This window comes from Puma concolor, chromosome D3 (assembly GCF_028749965.1).
Source record: "Puma concolor isolate L17-30 chromosome D3, mPumCon1.1.hap2, whole genome shotgun sequence".
NCBI classification, from domain to species: domain Eukaryota; kingdom Metazoa; phylum Chordata; class Mammalia; order Carnivora; family Felidae; genus Puma; species Puma concolor.
In genome coordinates this window covers 48749418-48763897 of record NC_141678.1, presented here as the reverse complement: position 1 = coordinate 48763897, position 14480 = coordinate 48749418, and the positions used below count along the sequence as shown (strand labels likewise).

Below are 14480 nucleotides of genomic sequence, written 5' to 3'. Positions count from 1 at the left end.
TTAAGTGTCTGACTTTGGCTCAGGTCATGATCTCACAGTTTGTGGGTTCGAGCCCCGCATTGGGCTCTGTGCTGACCGCTTGCTCAGAGCCTGGATCCTGCTTCAGATTCTGTGTCTGCTTCTCTGTCTGCTCCTCCTCTGCTCGCACTCTGTCTCACTCTGTCTCTCAAAAATAAATAAATGTAAAAAAAAAAAAAAAAAAGAGCCAGTATATAGTAAAACAAAGTATACTTCAGGTCAAGATGGATAGCAAGAGATATTGAGGGATATCTTGTAATGATAAAAGGTTTAATTTCCTAAGAATACTTAATTCTAACTTTGTACCTAACACCAACCATATATTTAGGATAAAGTAAAAATTGATAGCACTGAAGGAGAAATAGAGAAACTGACAATTATAGCTGGAGATTTTAACACAGTTTTCTTGGTAATTGATAAAATAAGCAGATAAAAAAATTAAAAACAATATAGAATATTCAAGGAATACAATCTTTGTCTAATATATACGCACATATAAACACCATGCCTGGGCACCTGGGTGGCTCAGTTGGTTGGGTGTCTGACTTTGGCTCAGGTCATGATCTCACGGTTTGTGAGTTCGAGCCCACGTCGGGCTCTGTGCTGACAGCTTGGAGCCTGGAGCCTGCTTCAGATTCTATGTCTCCCCTCTCTCTACCCCTCCCCTGCTCACGCTCTGTGTCTCTTTGTCTCTCAATAATGAATAAACGTTAAAAAAAATCAAAATACAAAAAACACCATGCCTAAGAACTATAGACTACACATACATTTTGAGCAAATATCAAACACTTAAAAAAGTGGCTGTCAAGCCAGCTTTACAAATTTCAAAGAAGTAAAAGCATAAAAATATATTCTCTGGCCCCAGAGAACTAAGCCGGAAATCAGTAACATAATTAGAAAACACCCATGTATTTGAAAATTAAGAAATGTATTTTTTAAAAGTTTGTTATTTATTGGGAGAAAGTGCAAGGAAGGGAGGGACTGAGAGAGAAGAGAGAACAAGAACCCCAAGAGGCTCTATGCTGCCAGTGTGGAGCCCGATGCAGGGCTTGAACTCATGAACCAGGAGATCATGACCTGAGCCAGAGTCAGATTAGGCTCTGTGCTGGCAGCTTAGAGCCTGGAGCCTACTTCAGATTCTGTCTTTGTCTCTCTCTGCCCTTCCCCCACTTGCGCACGCGCGCACACACACACACTCTCTCTCTCTCTCTCTTTCTTTTTCTCTCACTCCTTCAAATATAAATAAACATTTTATATGTATATATATAAAACAAAAGGAGAAAGACTAAGAATCATTACCTTAAGATGTTACATTAAAAAACAGCTTATTAAACCCAAAGAATGTAGAAGAAAGAAAATAATAAAGAACAGAAATCAATGAAATACACAATATATAATGGGGAATGTAAAGAAAACTGTAAGTTATACCATTAAAAAAGCTAATAAAATTGATAAATGGCTGGTAGGAGTAATCAAGAAAAAAGAGAAGACACAATATGAAAAATGAAAAGAGGGCCTTGTAGATCTTAATGACATTAACAAGTTATGAGTAACTTCATGCCAATAAATTGGAAAATTTAGAGTAAAAGTACAGGTTTATAGAAAAACATAATAAAACTAATGCAAGAAAAAAGAGAAATGTCTCAGCGGTCCCAAATCTGTTAAAGAAATTAAATCCAGAAACAAAATATTACCACAAAGACACTTGGCCCAGGGGTATCACTAGTGAATTCTATGGAAAAGTTAAAAAGGAAATAACACCAATCTTACATAAAGTCATCACAGAAATAGCAAAAGGGAGACTGCTTCCGTACATGTTTTATGAAACAGTATAACTTTTTTTTTTTCACGTTTATTTATTTTTGAGACAGAGAGAGACAGAGCATGAACAGGGGAGGGGCAGAGAAAGAGGGAGACACAGAATCTGAAACAGGCTCCAGGCTCTGAGCTGTCAGCACAGAGCCCGATGCAGGGCTCGAACTCACGGACCGTGAGATCATGACCTGAGCCGAAGTCGGATGCTTAACCGACCGAGCCACCCAGGCACCCCTAACTTTTTTTTTTTTTTAAGTAAGCTGCATGCCTAACATGGGGCTCAAACTCATGACCCTGAGATCAGAGTCACATGCTCCACTGACCGAGCCAGCCAGATGCCCATGAAGCTGCATAATCTTAATAGCAAAACCTGAGGATAGTACAAGAAAGGAAAATTGCAGGTCATTTTCACACATGAACATGTATATAAAAATCCTAAGCAAAGAATAAACAGAAACAAGCAATATACAAAAAAATATACATCACGTGTACATCACAACTAAGTTGAGTTATTCTAGCAAGCAATCAGTGTAATTCACCACATTAACAGAATAAAACAGGAGTTATCAAACTACTGCCCAGGAACCAAATCTGGCTGGCCACTATACCTATTTTTGTAAATATAGCTTTACTAGAAAACAACTAGCATATTCTTTTCTATATTGTCTATTATTGTTTCCTGCTAAAATGACAGAGTTGTATAATTGCAACAGAGCCAAAGCGGCTTGCAAAACCTGAAATATTTACTACCTGGTCTTTTATAGAAAAAGTTTGCTGACTCTTGAAATGGGAATAAACCCTACCTCAATAAATGCCGAAGAGCCGAAATCCACTGTCTCATACAATCTTATTGACTCATAATTTAAACATTGAAAGGAATTTCCTTAATCTGCTAAGGGGATCTACAAGAAACCTCCAGAAAACATCATTTCTGATGGTTAAATATTGGAACTTTTTTTAAATTTGAGATCAGCAACATACCTGAGAGTACCTGCTCTTGTCACTTCTATATAACTTTGTAACTGGAGTTCTTTTTAAGAAACATAAGACAAGAAAAAAGAAAAACTTTGAGTTTTGGAAAGGAAGAAATGAAAATCATATCATTTTTATATGACCTAATTGTGTATGTAATAAAGAGTCCAAAATAAATTATAGATAAATCGCTAATATTAGTGAATTTAGGAAGCTTGATGGACACATGATTGACATAAAACAAATCAACTATATTTCTGTGAAGCAAAAGCAGATAATTAGGGAAATGAAATAAGATTTTAACTGGGGCGCCTGGGTTGCTCAGTCGGTTAAGCGTCCAACTCTTCATCTCAGCTCAGGTCCATGATCTCACGATTCATGAGACTGAGCCCCATGTTGGGCTCCGCACTGACAATGCGGAGTCTGCTTGACATTCTTTCTCTCCCTCTCCTTTTGTCCCTCCCCTGGTCTCTCTTTCTCTCTCTCTCTCTCTCTCTCTCTCTCTAAATAAATAAATAAATAAACTTAAAAAAAAAAAAGATATCATGTGTATAGTATATTTCCAGGAAATACATATAGACCTCTACACAGAAAAACCTAAAATATTATTGGAAGAATCTAATGAAGATCTAAGTAAGGGGAGGTATATATCAGATTCATGAATTGGCAAACTCAAATTGATTTAGGCATTCAGTGCAATATCAACAAGAATTTAAAGATGAATTTTTACCAATGGATACACCCATGTAATTATGATCACAATAAAAATATAGATTATTTTCATCATCTCAAAACATTCCGTTTTGCTCCTTTGCAGTCACCATGTCCCCCATCCTCATTCCTAGTCAACTACTGACCTACTTTGTCACTATAAATTGACTTTGCCTTATTTAGATTCTTATATAGATGGAACCGACAGTACCCTTTTGTGTGACTTTTTCTATGCAAACTATGTTTTTGAGATTCATCCATTTTGCTGTGTATATTAATATTTCAGCCCTTTTTATCCCTGAGTAGTATTCTATTACATAAATATATCATAATTTATTTATCTGTTCACTTGTGTTGAATATTTGGGTTGTTTCTAACTTTACGGTATTTTTATCAAAGGTGCTATGAATACTCATGTACCAGTCTTGGTGTGGGCAATACGTTTTCATTTCTTTTGGGTAAGGAATAAATACCCAAGGGTGCAATTGCTGGATCATACGATAGCTGCATGTTAAACTTTATAATAATTACTAGTTGTTTTTCTATGTGGTTGTATCATTTGTACTCCCACAGGCAATATATGAATGTTTCTAGTTGTTCCACATACTTTTCGAAGTGTTATGATGTCACTCTTTAATTCTGGAAGTTTTAGTGGGTATGTAGTGGTTTCTCACTATGGCTTTAATTTGCATTTCCATGATGATTAATGATGGAGAACTACTTTTCATGTGTTTATTGGCCACTCGTAAATCATTTCCAAGTCATGTGTCAAGTCTTGTGTCCATTTTGTTAGTAGGGTTGTTTGTCATATTGAGTTGTAGGGTCCTTTATATATTCTAGATACAAATTCTTTTAATGTTTCATAAATTCATTATCTTTTCTCCCAGATTATGGCTTGCCTTTTCTTTTCTTTTCTTTTTTTTTTTTTTTACATTTTTTTAAAGTTTATTTATTTTGAGAGGGAGATGGAGAGAGCATGTATGCAGGGGAGTGGCAGAGAGAGAGAGAGAGAGAGAGAGAGAGAGAGAGAGAGAGAGAGAATCCCAAGCAGGCTCTGCTCTATTGGCACAGAGCCCGATGTGGGACTTGATCTCACAAACAGCAAGATGGTGACCTGAGCCAAAACCAAGAGTCAGTTGCTTAACTGACTGAGCCACCTAGGCACCCTAGGCTTGCCTTTTCATTTTCTTATGATATCTTTGAGGAACAGAGTTTTAAATTTAATTTTTAGCTTTCATTTTGTTTAGCAATCTCTGTACACAATGTGGGGCTCTAACTCATGACCTCGAGATCAAGAGTCACATGCTGTACCGACTGACCCAGCCAGGTGTCCCCCAGAGTTTTTAGTTTTAATGAAACTCAATTTATCAAATTTTTCTTTTATGCTTCTTGCCTTTTGTGTCTTATCTAAGAAATGTCTGCTTCACTCAAGGTCATGAGGATTCTCTGCTATTTGTTTTTTTGCAGAAGTTTTATAGTTTTACTTTTAAAACAATTGTTTTTTATTCTTTTAAGTTTATTTATTTTGAGAGGGTGGGGTGGGGGGAAAGAGCAGAGAGAGAAGGAGAGAGAGAGAATCCCAAGCAGGCTCCACCCTGTCAGCACAGAGCCTGATGTGGAGTTTGAACTCACAAACTGTGGGATCATGACTTAAGCCCGACGCCCAACCGACTAAGCCACCCAGGCATCCCCAAATATTTTTTCTTATAATTATATCTGCCATTAGTATTGATGGGGTTTTGGAGTGATGGGAGTCTGGAGCTGATTAAAGCAATTAAAGCACGGAGACAGGACCCATGGGCAGAAAGAGCTACCTAGCCAAAATATTTCTTAAGGGTAGACTGCATATTAGGTATTTTAGACCATTTCTTGTCTTGAAGTATGTATTTTTCTCTATTAGATTATTAAGTAGAAATCTTATCCTTGTTTAGTAATTTATAATATCCTATGTGTTTTTACATATTTTATCCATTAAAATTGGGACAATCTTAAAGAGTCTAGTCTAAGATAGTCACTTAGTGGTAGTGCATAATAAATAATAAACACTGTTATTTCTTTTTGTTAATGTTTGTTTATTCTTGAGAGAGACAGAGAACAAGTGGGGGAGGGGCAGAGAGAGAGGGAGACAGAATCCAAAGTAGGCTCCAGGCTCCGAGCTGTCTGCACAGAGCCCAATACTGGGCTCAAACCCACAAACTGTGAGATCATGACCTGAGCTGAAGTCTGATGCTCAACTGACTGAGTCACCGTAGTGTCCCTAAACACTTATTTTTAATAGCCTTTTAGATAGGGTGGTTATTTTTCAGGAAGGTGAATGAAATATGAAATGTAGTGTCCAGGGTCATGCCAAAGGTGGAAGAACTGGGGACTCCAAACCTGTGCATTTGTCACAGTGAGTTAAGATTGAATAGAGGTTCACATAAAAGCTTGTTTTAGAAAAGCAATACTTTGTTATAGCATTAACTCCCCAAATATATTTGATTCAGCTCCTCCTTAATTCATTCAATGCTTGATAATGTAAGAAGAGATGGAAATGCTCTGGGTAGTCTTTGTGATAGTCTACTTTGAATGAAACCTTCTGGAGAATTGGAAATAGTCTTTTGAGGAGAATTGGGAAAGGTGATTTGGTTTTGCCTAGCATAATGATTATTTATATAGATATATGCTGTTCTTCTTATGGTCTTGAAATGTGTGGAAGCCACAACTCAAAATAAGTCATCAAATGCCATGGAGACAGTGAGCAGAAATATTTTGAAAGATACTACCTGACGGGTTTTGCTCTGAGCCCAATTATGAGCAAACAGGCTTGGTCTGTGCCCCCTCCCCGTGTTCAAGGAATTTATGGCAGCAAAGGGGCTTCAAATATCAGCAAATATGATAGTCTGAATATTATTTTTAATATGAAATTTATTGTCAGATTGGTTCCCATACAACACCCAGTGCTCATCCCAACAGATGCCCTCCTCAATACCCCTCACCCACCCTCCCCTCCCTCCCACCCCCCATCAACCCTCAGTTTGTTCTGTTTTTAAGAGTCTCTTATAGTTTGCCTCCCGCCCTCTCTAACCTTTTTTTTTCCTTCCTCTCCCCCATGGTCTTCCGTTAAGTTTCTCAGGAGTGAAAACATATGGTATCTGTCTTTCTCTGTATGACTTATTTCACTTAGCTGAATATTATTATAAAACAATATGTATTAAAGAAATGCTTAGATGAAAGTAATCTCAATTATCTATACATGTATGATTTTTTTTGTGAACTGAAATAATTTTTAATGCCATGATAATAGTTTTACTTAAAATTAAGCATATTCTTGGAACACCTCATTTTATCAGTTTGGTGAAATACATTTGAGGAATATAAATTCATGTAACACAAAAAATTGAAACATTTGAAAAATCAAACATGGACAATTTTCTTACATTCATTAAAAGTGTCTACATTCATTGGTATGAATAATCAAGAATGAATAGTTCATGTAGATTATTTTACTTATTCTAAACCACCGTATAGTTCTATTAGGATTATTCTCAGACAAAAAAGAAAAAAAAAAACAAAAAACCCTTTCACCTCTTTGTTATATGACCTCAATTCTGTCTTCAGATATCTCAGACCAAGATGAATCTAAATAATGGGACTGATTTTTCTGGTTGGGAAAATGGTTGCCTGGGTAGGTCAGTTTTAAGTTCCTAGAGTCATTTCTCAGACTTGGGTCAACTTCCCATCTTCATTTTTTGTTTTCTCCTTAACTAAGTACTGGGTACTCTTTATTCTCCTTTTTCTCCCAAATCTGCTACCACTCAATTTGTACTTTGGGATTCCTTTCTCCCCAAACTAATGGTCAAATGAGACAAGATTTACTCTGTGTCCCAAACTGTCTTTCCCCTAACTCAAGGCTCTTACAGTTATAAAGACTCCAAAATTGTAAAAAGGTTCCTCCAAGTTACAACTTTTCTGCTCGATATCTGAATTTTCTACTTTTGCAGTTCAAGCTGACTGACCGTGTTTACCAAGGAAGCTTGAGAGTAAACATAGGGTCCCTTTAAAGTGTCTTCTCTTAGGAGATCATTTGTATTTCTAGCTGGATCTTTACTCCAGTGGCCCCCTATCAATGTCATGTGATGGACATAGAAAATAATGGTATTTTTATGGCACACATGCCATCACAGAGAAGGCTGTGGTTATTTATGCCTAGTACCCTAGAGCCTAACCTGCTACTCTGAAGAAATAAACACCTTTGGCTGACCTGTTACCTATTTTTCATTGATTTTTTCCTGATGTTGGGGAGCTAAAATTTAGACAAAGAAGGTGCTTATCTTTGGTACCTCCTTGGAATGTAAGTCTCCTTGGCACTCTTTTTTTTTTATACTGTAATACAGAAATTCAGACTACTCCCACAGGTTCATGTTAAGATTTTGGTGCTATCTGCCAAGCAGACATAAATGGAGCTGTAGGATTGTTTCATCTTTCCTACTGAAATATTGCTCTTAACAATTTAAAGTACTTTCCTGTAAACATCAAGACATGATGATGAAAGCCAGGTGTTGGACATACTGTGTTGATGGTGGCCAAGAAGTAGGTTCTGTTCTAAATTCTAGTTTTTCCAATTTCATGTGATTACAATTAACTCCAAATATAATAGTGGTTTTTTCTTGTTCGTTTGTTTTTTAAGGCTTAGGGTTGTGAAAGATAAAAATTTGTTGACAACACTGACTATTAGGAGTATACGTTCTCTTCCCTTTATTCTTAGGATGGCTTGAGTCTTTTTATCCTTTAGATGTCAGTTTAAAGGCATTCCACCCTAATTCATGTGAGTGCTCATCATTCTTTCAGTCCCTTGTTAGGCTTCTAGTCTTTCTTAGAAGTTTACATATTTACATATTTGTTTCTACGCTGTCAGCCCTATCAGAATATAAACTCCAAGAGAGCAGGTTCCATGTCCACGTTATTCACAGTTGAATCCTAGGTGCCTAGCATAAAGCCTAGCACACAGAATACACCCACATTTGCTTACTCAATGAAATTTAGGACCTTTTGTGAAGAGCATGTATTTGAAACAAATATTTTTTAAAATACACATTTTTCTTAATTTTTCCAGTTTATTAAAAAAAATTTTCTTAACGTTTTTGAGAGAGAGAGAGAGAGGAGAGAGAGCAAGGGGAGGGGCAGAGATAAAGGGAGACACAATCTGAAGCAGGTTCCAGACTCTGAGCTCTCACCGCGGAGCCCTGCGAACCCACAAACTGAGAGATCATGACCTGAGCCAAAGTCAGACGCTTAACCCACTGAGCCACCCAGTGCCCCTCCAGTTTATTTTATATGTAAAGGAAGGGCTTGATATTTGAGCCTCATTAGTGTTGTATGACATTTTACATAAACATTTCCTTTGTGTTATATGGAAGTCCAAATTTACAGAATTACCTGCCTCGCCCCTCCTCCAGCACATTACGCACATTTGCCTGTGTTCCTGCCATAATTAGGGACCTTTGGGTCCCCCGCCGCCGCACGCATATTTGAAGCCTGGCAATTTGGGCCTAATTTACAAGGCATTAAGTATATAATTGTAAAAGAGTGAAGGTGTCCTATCTCAAAACTTAATCCCAAAGATCCAAGTCAGACGAAATCAACGCACTTTTCTGCTAAGGGCTTGTCCCAAGAGGCGAACTACTCTCCTCTGGCTCTCTAGCCAAGTTGGCCGACTGCCCCTGAGTACTGGACACAGCCCTCGTTTCCCGATTCGGGGTCAGGTTTACTTTTAAATTGTTAGGCATGCTTGTGTGTGCGTTCGAGACTGTGAAGTCCGAGGTGCGCCTTTGGGGCGTAGCCGAGCCGTTTAAACCAGCGAATCCGCGTTCACCTAGACCTTGCACACCTCTGCACATCTCGGCAGATGCTCCACGGGTTTGCACGAACTTGAGGGTCTTGACCTTCCTCCTTTCCTCTCCACCGTGCCCGGACAACCTGGGGCGGTCACTACTTCCCCGGGGGCGTGGGGTTAAGATGAAGTTGGAAAAACTGAACCAGATCTAGAGCCGAGCGCCGAAACGCACTTGGAGGCTTCAGCGCGCCGGAGAGAGAGGCAAGTTGCACCCGCGCGAAAGGGGCGGGCCGGCTCGGGCCGCTCGCATTTCCTGTGACAGGGTCTGCCCCAGCCTCTCCTTCTCCCGCGGCGGCGGGACCATTTCCTGAATCGCTGAAGCGGAGGGAGGACTGGGGCGCGGCCCTACCACTAGCTCAAAAGGGAGGGGGAGCGGGTCACGAAAGGAGGAAGGACAAGAGGTCTACCTAGAGCAGGGCAGTGCTGCGAGGCAATGCCTCGCTGGTAACGTGCCAAAAGAGGACTTCTATGGTCCGGAGTAACTCCTGTAGGCCAGGCTGGCCGGCTCTTCGTTCGGCGCCGGAGCATCCCCCCTCCCCGCATTCCCGAGGTGGTTCGGCCCGAGAGGCCGGCGTCTCTCCCCCAGTTTGCCGTTCACCCGGAGCGCTCGGGACTTGCCCGTAGTGGTGACGGCGGCAACATGTCTGTTGCGTTCGCAGCCCCGAGGCAGCGAGGCAAGGGGGAGATCACTCCCGCTGCGATTCAGAAGGTGAAGCCTTGTGGGGTCGGGGATGCCAGGCCCATCCTGCCCTTGGGAGCGCCACCCGGGGCCGGCCCGGGAGTCGGCCGGGCCAGGGGCGGAGGCGGGCCTGCTGGGAGGCGGTCGTGTGTGGGAACCCGAGCCGCGGGCTGTGCCTGAGTGGGTGGCGGAAGGCGGCGAACCGGTTCTCCCACGGAGTCCTTAGCGCGTTTGGGCTCTTTCCTACAGGCACAAAAGCCCAAGTAACCGCCGCTGGATTTCTCTAGGGATGGGGCGGCGTTCCGGCGGCGTGGCGCGTGCGCCCGGCGGCAGCGGCCGCGCGGGGAACGGCTGTTTGTCGGAGCCGGCGCCCCCCGCGGCCCCGCGCGTCGCTCCGGAGTTACTTAGGCGTCGCCCCGCCCAGCGCGCCGCGGCTGCTTCGCGCACACGATCTCGGGTCTCGGGAGGCCGAGGGGAAGTCGGAGCGCGGGTCGCCGCCCTCCGTTGCGCTGCGCACTCCAGCCGACTTGGGGAGCTCGCTGGAGAACTTGGAGGGGAGGGGGGACGCTGCAAGAGTCCGAGGGGCGGGCGAAGGAGGGCCCCCTGGACTTCGGGGTTACCCTCGGAGTTCTCTTCTCCTTCCCGGATTCACTCCCTGTCCGTGTACATCAGGAGATACTCACTGAGCGCCTACTCTAGGTGCTGAGGCTACGGTGGTAAGCCATGGTCCCTGCCTTCATGGAACTTGGAGTCTAGTGGTGGAGACAATCTGATAATCGTGACCTATTGCAGGGGTCGTGATAAATAGTCGGGGAGGTGCGTCCCTTTTTAGAGGGTAGTGCCTCTGTCGCTGCTGTGTTACTGCCAGTTAGGGACACAAAGGTTCTTTATTGTCCGCTACCCCGTGTTGCCTATGAGCAAGACAGTATTCTCAATTTTAGTCAGCCAGACTTTGAAAAGTTACTTTCTAAATCTAGCAGTTTACCTTAAATATTTCAGTTTTGTTGTATACACGGAGATGAGGACGGAAGTTGAAGAAAAATCAACTTTTCGTACCAGTCAGGGCACCGATGTATGCCTAGTAGATTATGTTAATGGGCTTCTGTTCACTGTCAAGTTCTTTCTGGTGTGGCATTTGACATTTGCCCAACTGTTGCTTTATTTTATGAACAAACCCGCTTGTCAGTGCCTGGAGATGCAGTGCATTCATACAGTGCATTGGGCTAAGTCTGCAGGCTGGCAATCAGCTGCAAGTACATACACGAAAAACAGGTTTCTGGAGGGATTCACTTTTTACTTTTATTTTTGGACTGTAGAAGAGTTCTGAGGTTGGTGGGTGGATTGGTTTTCCAAAAAGTTTTTCTTCCATACATCTTAAGATGTTTATTGGTGATTAATTCAGGAGATGCAGATCAATTAGTTTTCATTCTCAGATGAGAAGAGAACATGGATTCCAAATTCAGTGCCTTATTTTACAGTGTGAGGGATTGATGTTAGAAATGAGAAGATATATTCTAATGGTGAAGTTTGTTAGGTTGAGGAATCGACTGAGAAGATACGTTGTGAAATCATTAGACTGGACTAATGGATTTTAAAGACACATTTTTTTGGCATCCAGTGATTCTATTTAAGAAATAAGTACACTTTTTGGAAGAGGATGTCAGTATTTTTTTTCCTTTTTTTTTTTTTTTAGCAAGTGAAAAGTATTCATATGCAGGAAGAAAGTCACAGTTAATGTTAAATGGATTTTTGTGTTTTTTTTACTTAAAAGAGGTACATTAAATTATTCAGATAGAGTGATTTTGGTATTATGTTATGCTTATTGAATTTGGGAAATGTGGGCCAAGTTCAGGAGGGACATCTACTCCTGTCCCTTGACCTTAAGATAAACCTGAGCCTCTAGAATCATAAGTGCTTTGCAAAGGATTGCAAAGCTGGCACTAAAACTAACTGGCCTTCTCATTGCTACATCAGTATTCTTTCCTCAACGCCACCTTGTTTAGAGGAATTATTTGACCCTTAAATCCAATATTGCTTTGAATTGCTATGAGACTATAGAATGATAAATCGATACGTGCTTTGTTTTTAAACTTTTGGGACGACTTAATTTTAAGGTAAGCTCATAAAGTCTGTAATAAATATTGTACATGCTTATAAATTATCTAGTTGATTATTCCATATTTGGAGAATCATAGAACCATACTGTATAACACAGGGAAACTAGCCAGCTATCTCCTCAAGCCTCATGGGCTGGCGTTTTCATGTATTCATTGTGGATAAGACGAAATTTTTCTTTACTACTGCAAAACATAAGAATGATGCAAAGTCAGCTTAGACCCTTACCTTTCAGTCAGGACAGGCTAAGGTTTCTATTACAGGCAGTCGAGGTAATAAAATGTTTGAATACAAAAGAAACCTCTTCTGGGCTTCAGGTAATAATTCAAAAGGTGAATAATTGGAATAGAATTATTTCAAAAATTGTTGATTAAACATATCATTGTAGAATAAGACTGAGAAGACTTGAATGGGTTCAGTTCCTATGAATAAACATGTCTAGAAATCTGAAAGATTTTTGAAAATTTAACATGATGCACTGGATTTACAATAAACTTTTTCTAATTTTATTTCAGATGTTGGATGAAAATAACCATCTTATTCAGTGTATAATGGACTATCAGAATAAAGGAAAGACCTCAGAGTGTTCTCAGTAAGAATGATATGAAAAATTTTTTTGTTTTCATATTTCCGTGTTGGTTAACTTTTTGCTTTTCTTTTTAATAACAGCTTTACTGAGATATAATTCATATACCATGCAATTCACCTGTTTTAAAGTGTACAATTCAAAGCTTGTAGTATCTTCATAGAGTTGTATTATTATTACTTCAGTCAGTTTTAGAGCATTTTCATCATCTCCAAGAGAACCCTATACCCACTAGCAGTAACTTTCCATTTCCACCTAATCCCTCACCACCTGACAACCACTAATCTGCCTTCTGCCTGTATAAGATTTACCTATTGTGAACATTTCATTTAATGGATGCTACAATATGTGGTCTTTTTTGACTGAGTTCTTTTACTTAGCATGTTTTCCAAGATTCATCCACGTTGAAGTGTACGTGACTACTTCCTTTCTATCACTGAGTAATTATTCATTGTGTGGTTGGTTATACTATGTTTTATTTATCCATCAGTAGTGGACATTTTCATTTCTTGGCTGTTATGAATAATGCTTCTATGAACGTTCATATACACATTTTAATGACTTTTCCTGATTTTTACAAAAGAAAAATTTGTTCTTTGGGATGCAGTGGGTATCTTTCTTTCTCTTTTTAAAGGTATCTTGCATTGTAAAATAATGACTTCAAATTTGTGTGTTGCCTGATCAGTGGAAAAGTTAGATCTTCACATGTATAGAATAGTTACCATCCATATATGTGGTTAAGAAAGCAAAGCAATAGAGAATTGGTTATCATTCATAAGAACCAAACTTGTTATTTTGAAGCGATGTGTTGGAAATAAATGGTATCCTTAATAGAATCTGATGTAGTGGAGCAAGTTGAATATTTTATCAAAAGTCTCTAGAAGGGGCTCCTAGGTGCCTCAGTAGGTTGGGCATCTGACTTTGGCTCAGGTCATGACCTCGTGGTTCTTGAGTTCAAGCCCCTTGTCCGCCTCTGTGCTGACGGTTCAGGGCCTGGAGCCTGCTTCAGATTATGTGTCTCCCTCTCGCTACCCCTCCCCCACTTTCTCTCTCTCTCTTTCAAAAATAAATAAACATTAAAAAATTTTTTAAAAAAGTCTCTAGAATACCACTGTCCAGTAGAAATGTATTGCAAACCACAAATGCAATTTTATATTTGCTGGTAAGACACATTAAACAAGTAAGAAGAAACAAGAGAAATTAATTTTAATAACATTTTACTTAACCCATTATTTCCAAAATTCTATCACTTCAGTACATAATCAGTATAAATATATTATTATTATTATTAATTTTTTTAAAGTTTGTTTCTTTTGAGAGAGAGCGAGAGAGCATGAGCAGGGGATGGGCAGAGACAGAGGGGGAAAGAGAATCCCAAGCAGACTTTGTGCTATCAGTGCAGAGCCTGATGAGGGGCTCGAACTCACATGTGCGATCATGACCTGAGCCGAAATTAAGAGTTGGACACTTAATTGATGGAGCTACCCAAGGTACCTGAGCTATGCAATATATACCCAATATATATACCCGGTATATATTGAGATAGTTTACACTCTTGTTTGTATCTAGTTTTTTGAAATTCCTTGTAAGTCTTACTCTAAAATGTCATTTTGAACCAGCCACATTTCATTCTACCTAGTGACTGCTTTGTTGGACAACACAGCTCTAGAATATTTTATTCTCACCATAGTTTTGTGACATCTGTCTTT

The 14480-nt window shown here is 40.0% G+C and overlaps 1 protein-coding gene across 5 annotated transcripts in view; it reads left to right on the top strand.

Annotated features, from left to right (window-relative positions):
* The first annotated feature begins 9573 nt into the window (after positions 1-9573).
* SS18 (SS18 subunit of BAF chromatin remodeling complex) overlaps positions 9574-14480 on the top strand; it is an 89647-nt gene continuing 84740 nt past the window's right edge. For 3 of the 5 annotated variants that reach the window (XM_086682668.1, XM_086682666.1, XM_025931044.2), the window contains exons 1-2: positions 9943-10100; positions 12701-12777. In XM_086682668.1, the coding sequence (XP_086538794.1) occupies positions 10032-10100; positions 12701-12777 (146 nt within the window). In that variant the 5' untranslated portion in view covers positions 9943-10031. Of the gene's footprint in view, positions 9593-9942; positions 10101-12700; positions 12778-14480 lie in introns of those variants that run through there. The other 2 variants (XM_086682665.1, XM_086682667.1) reach the window with 2 other exon arrangements.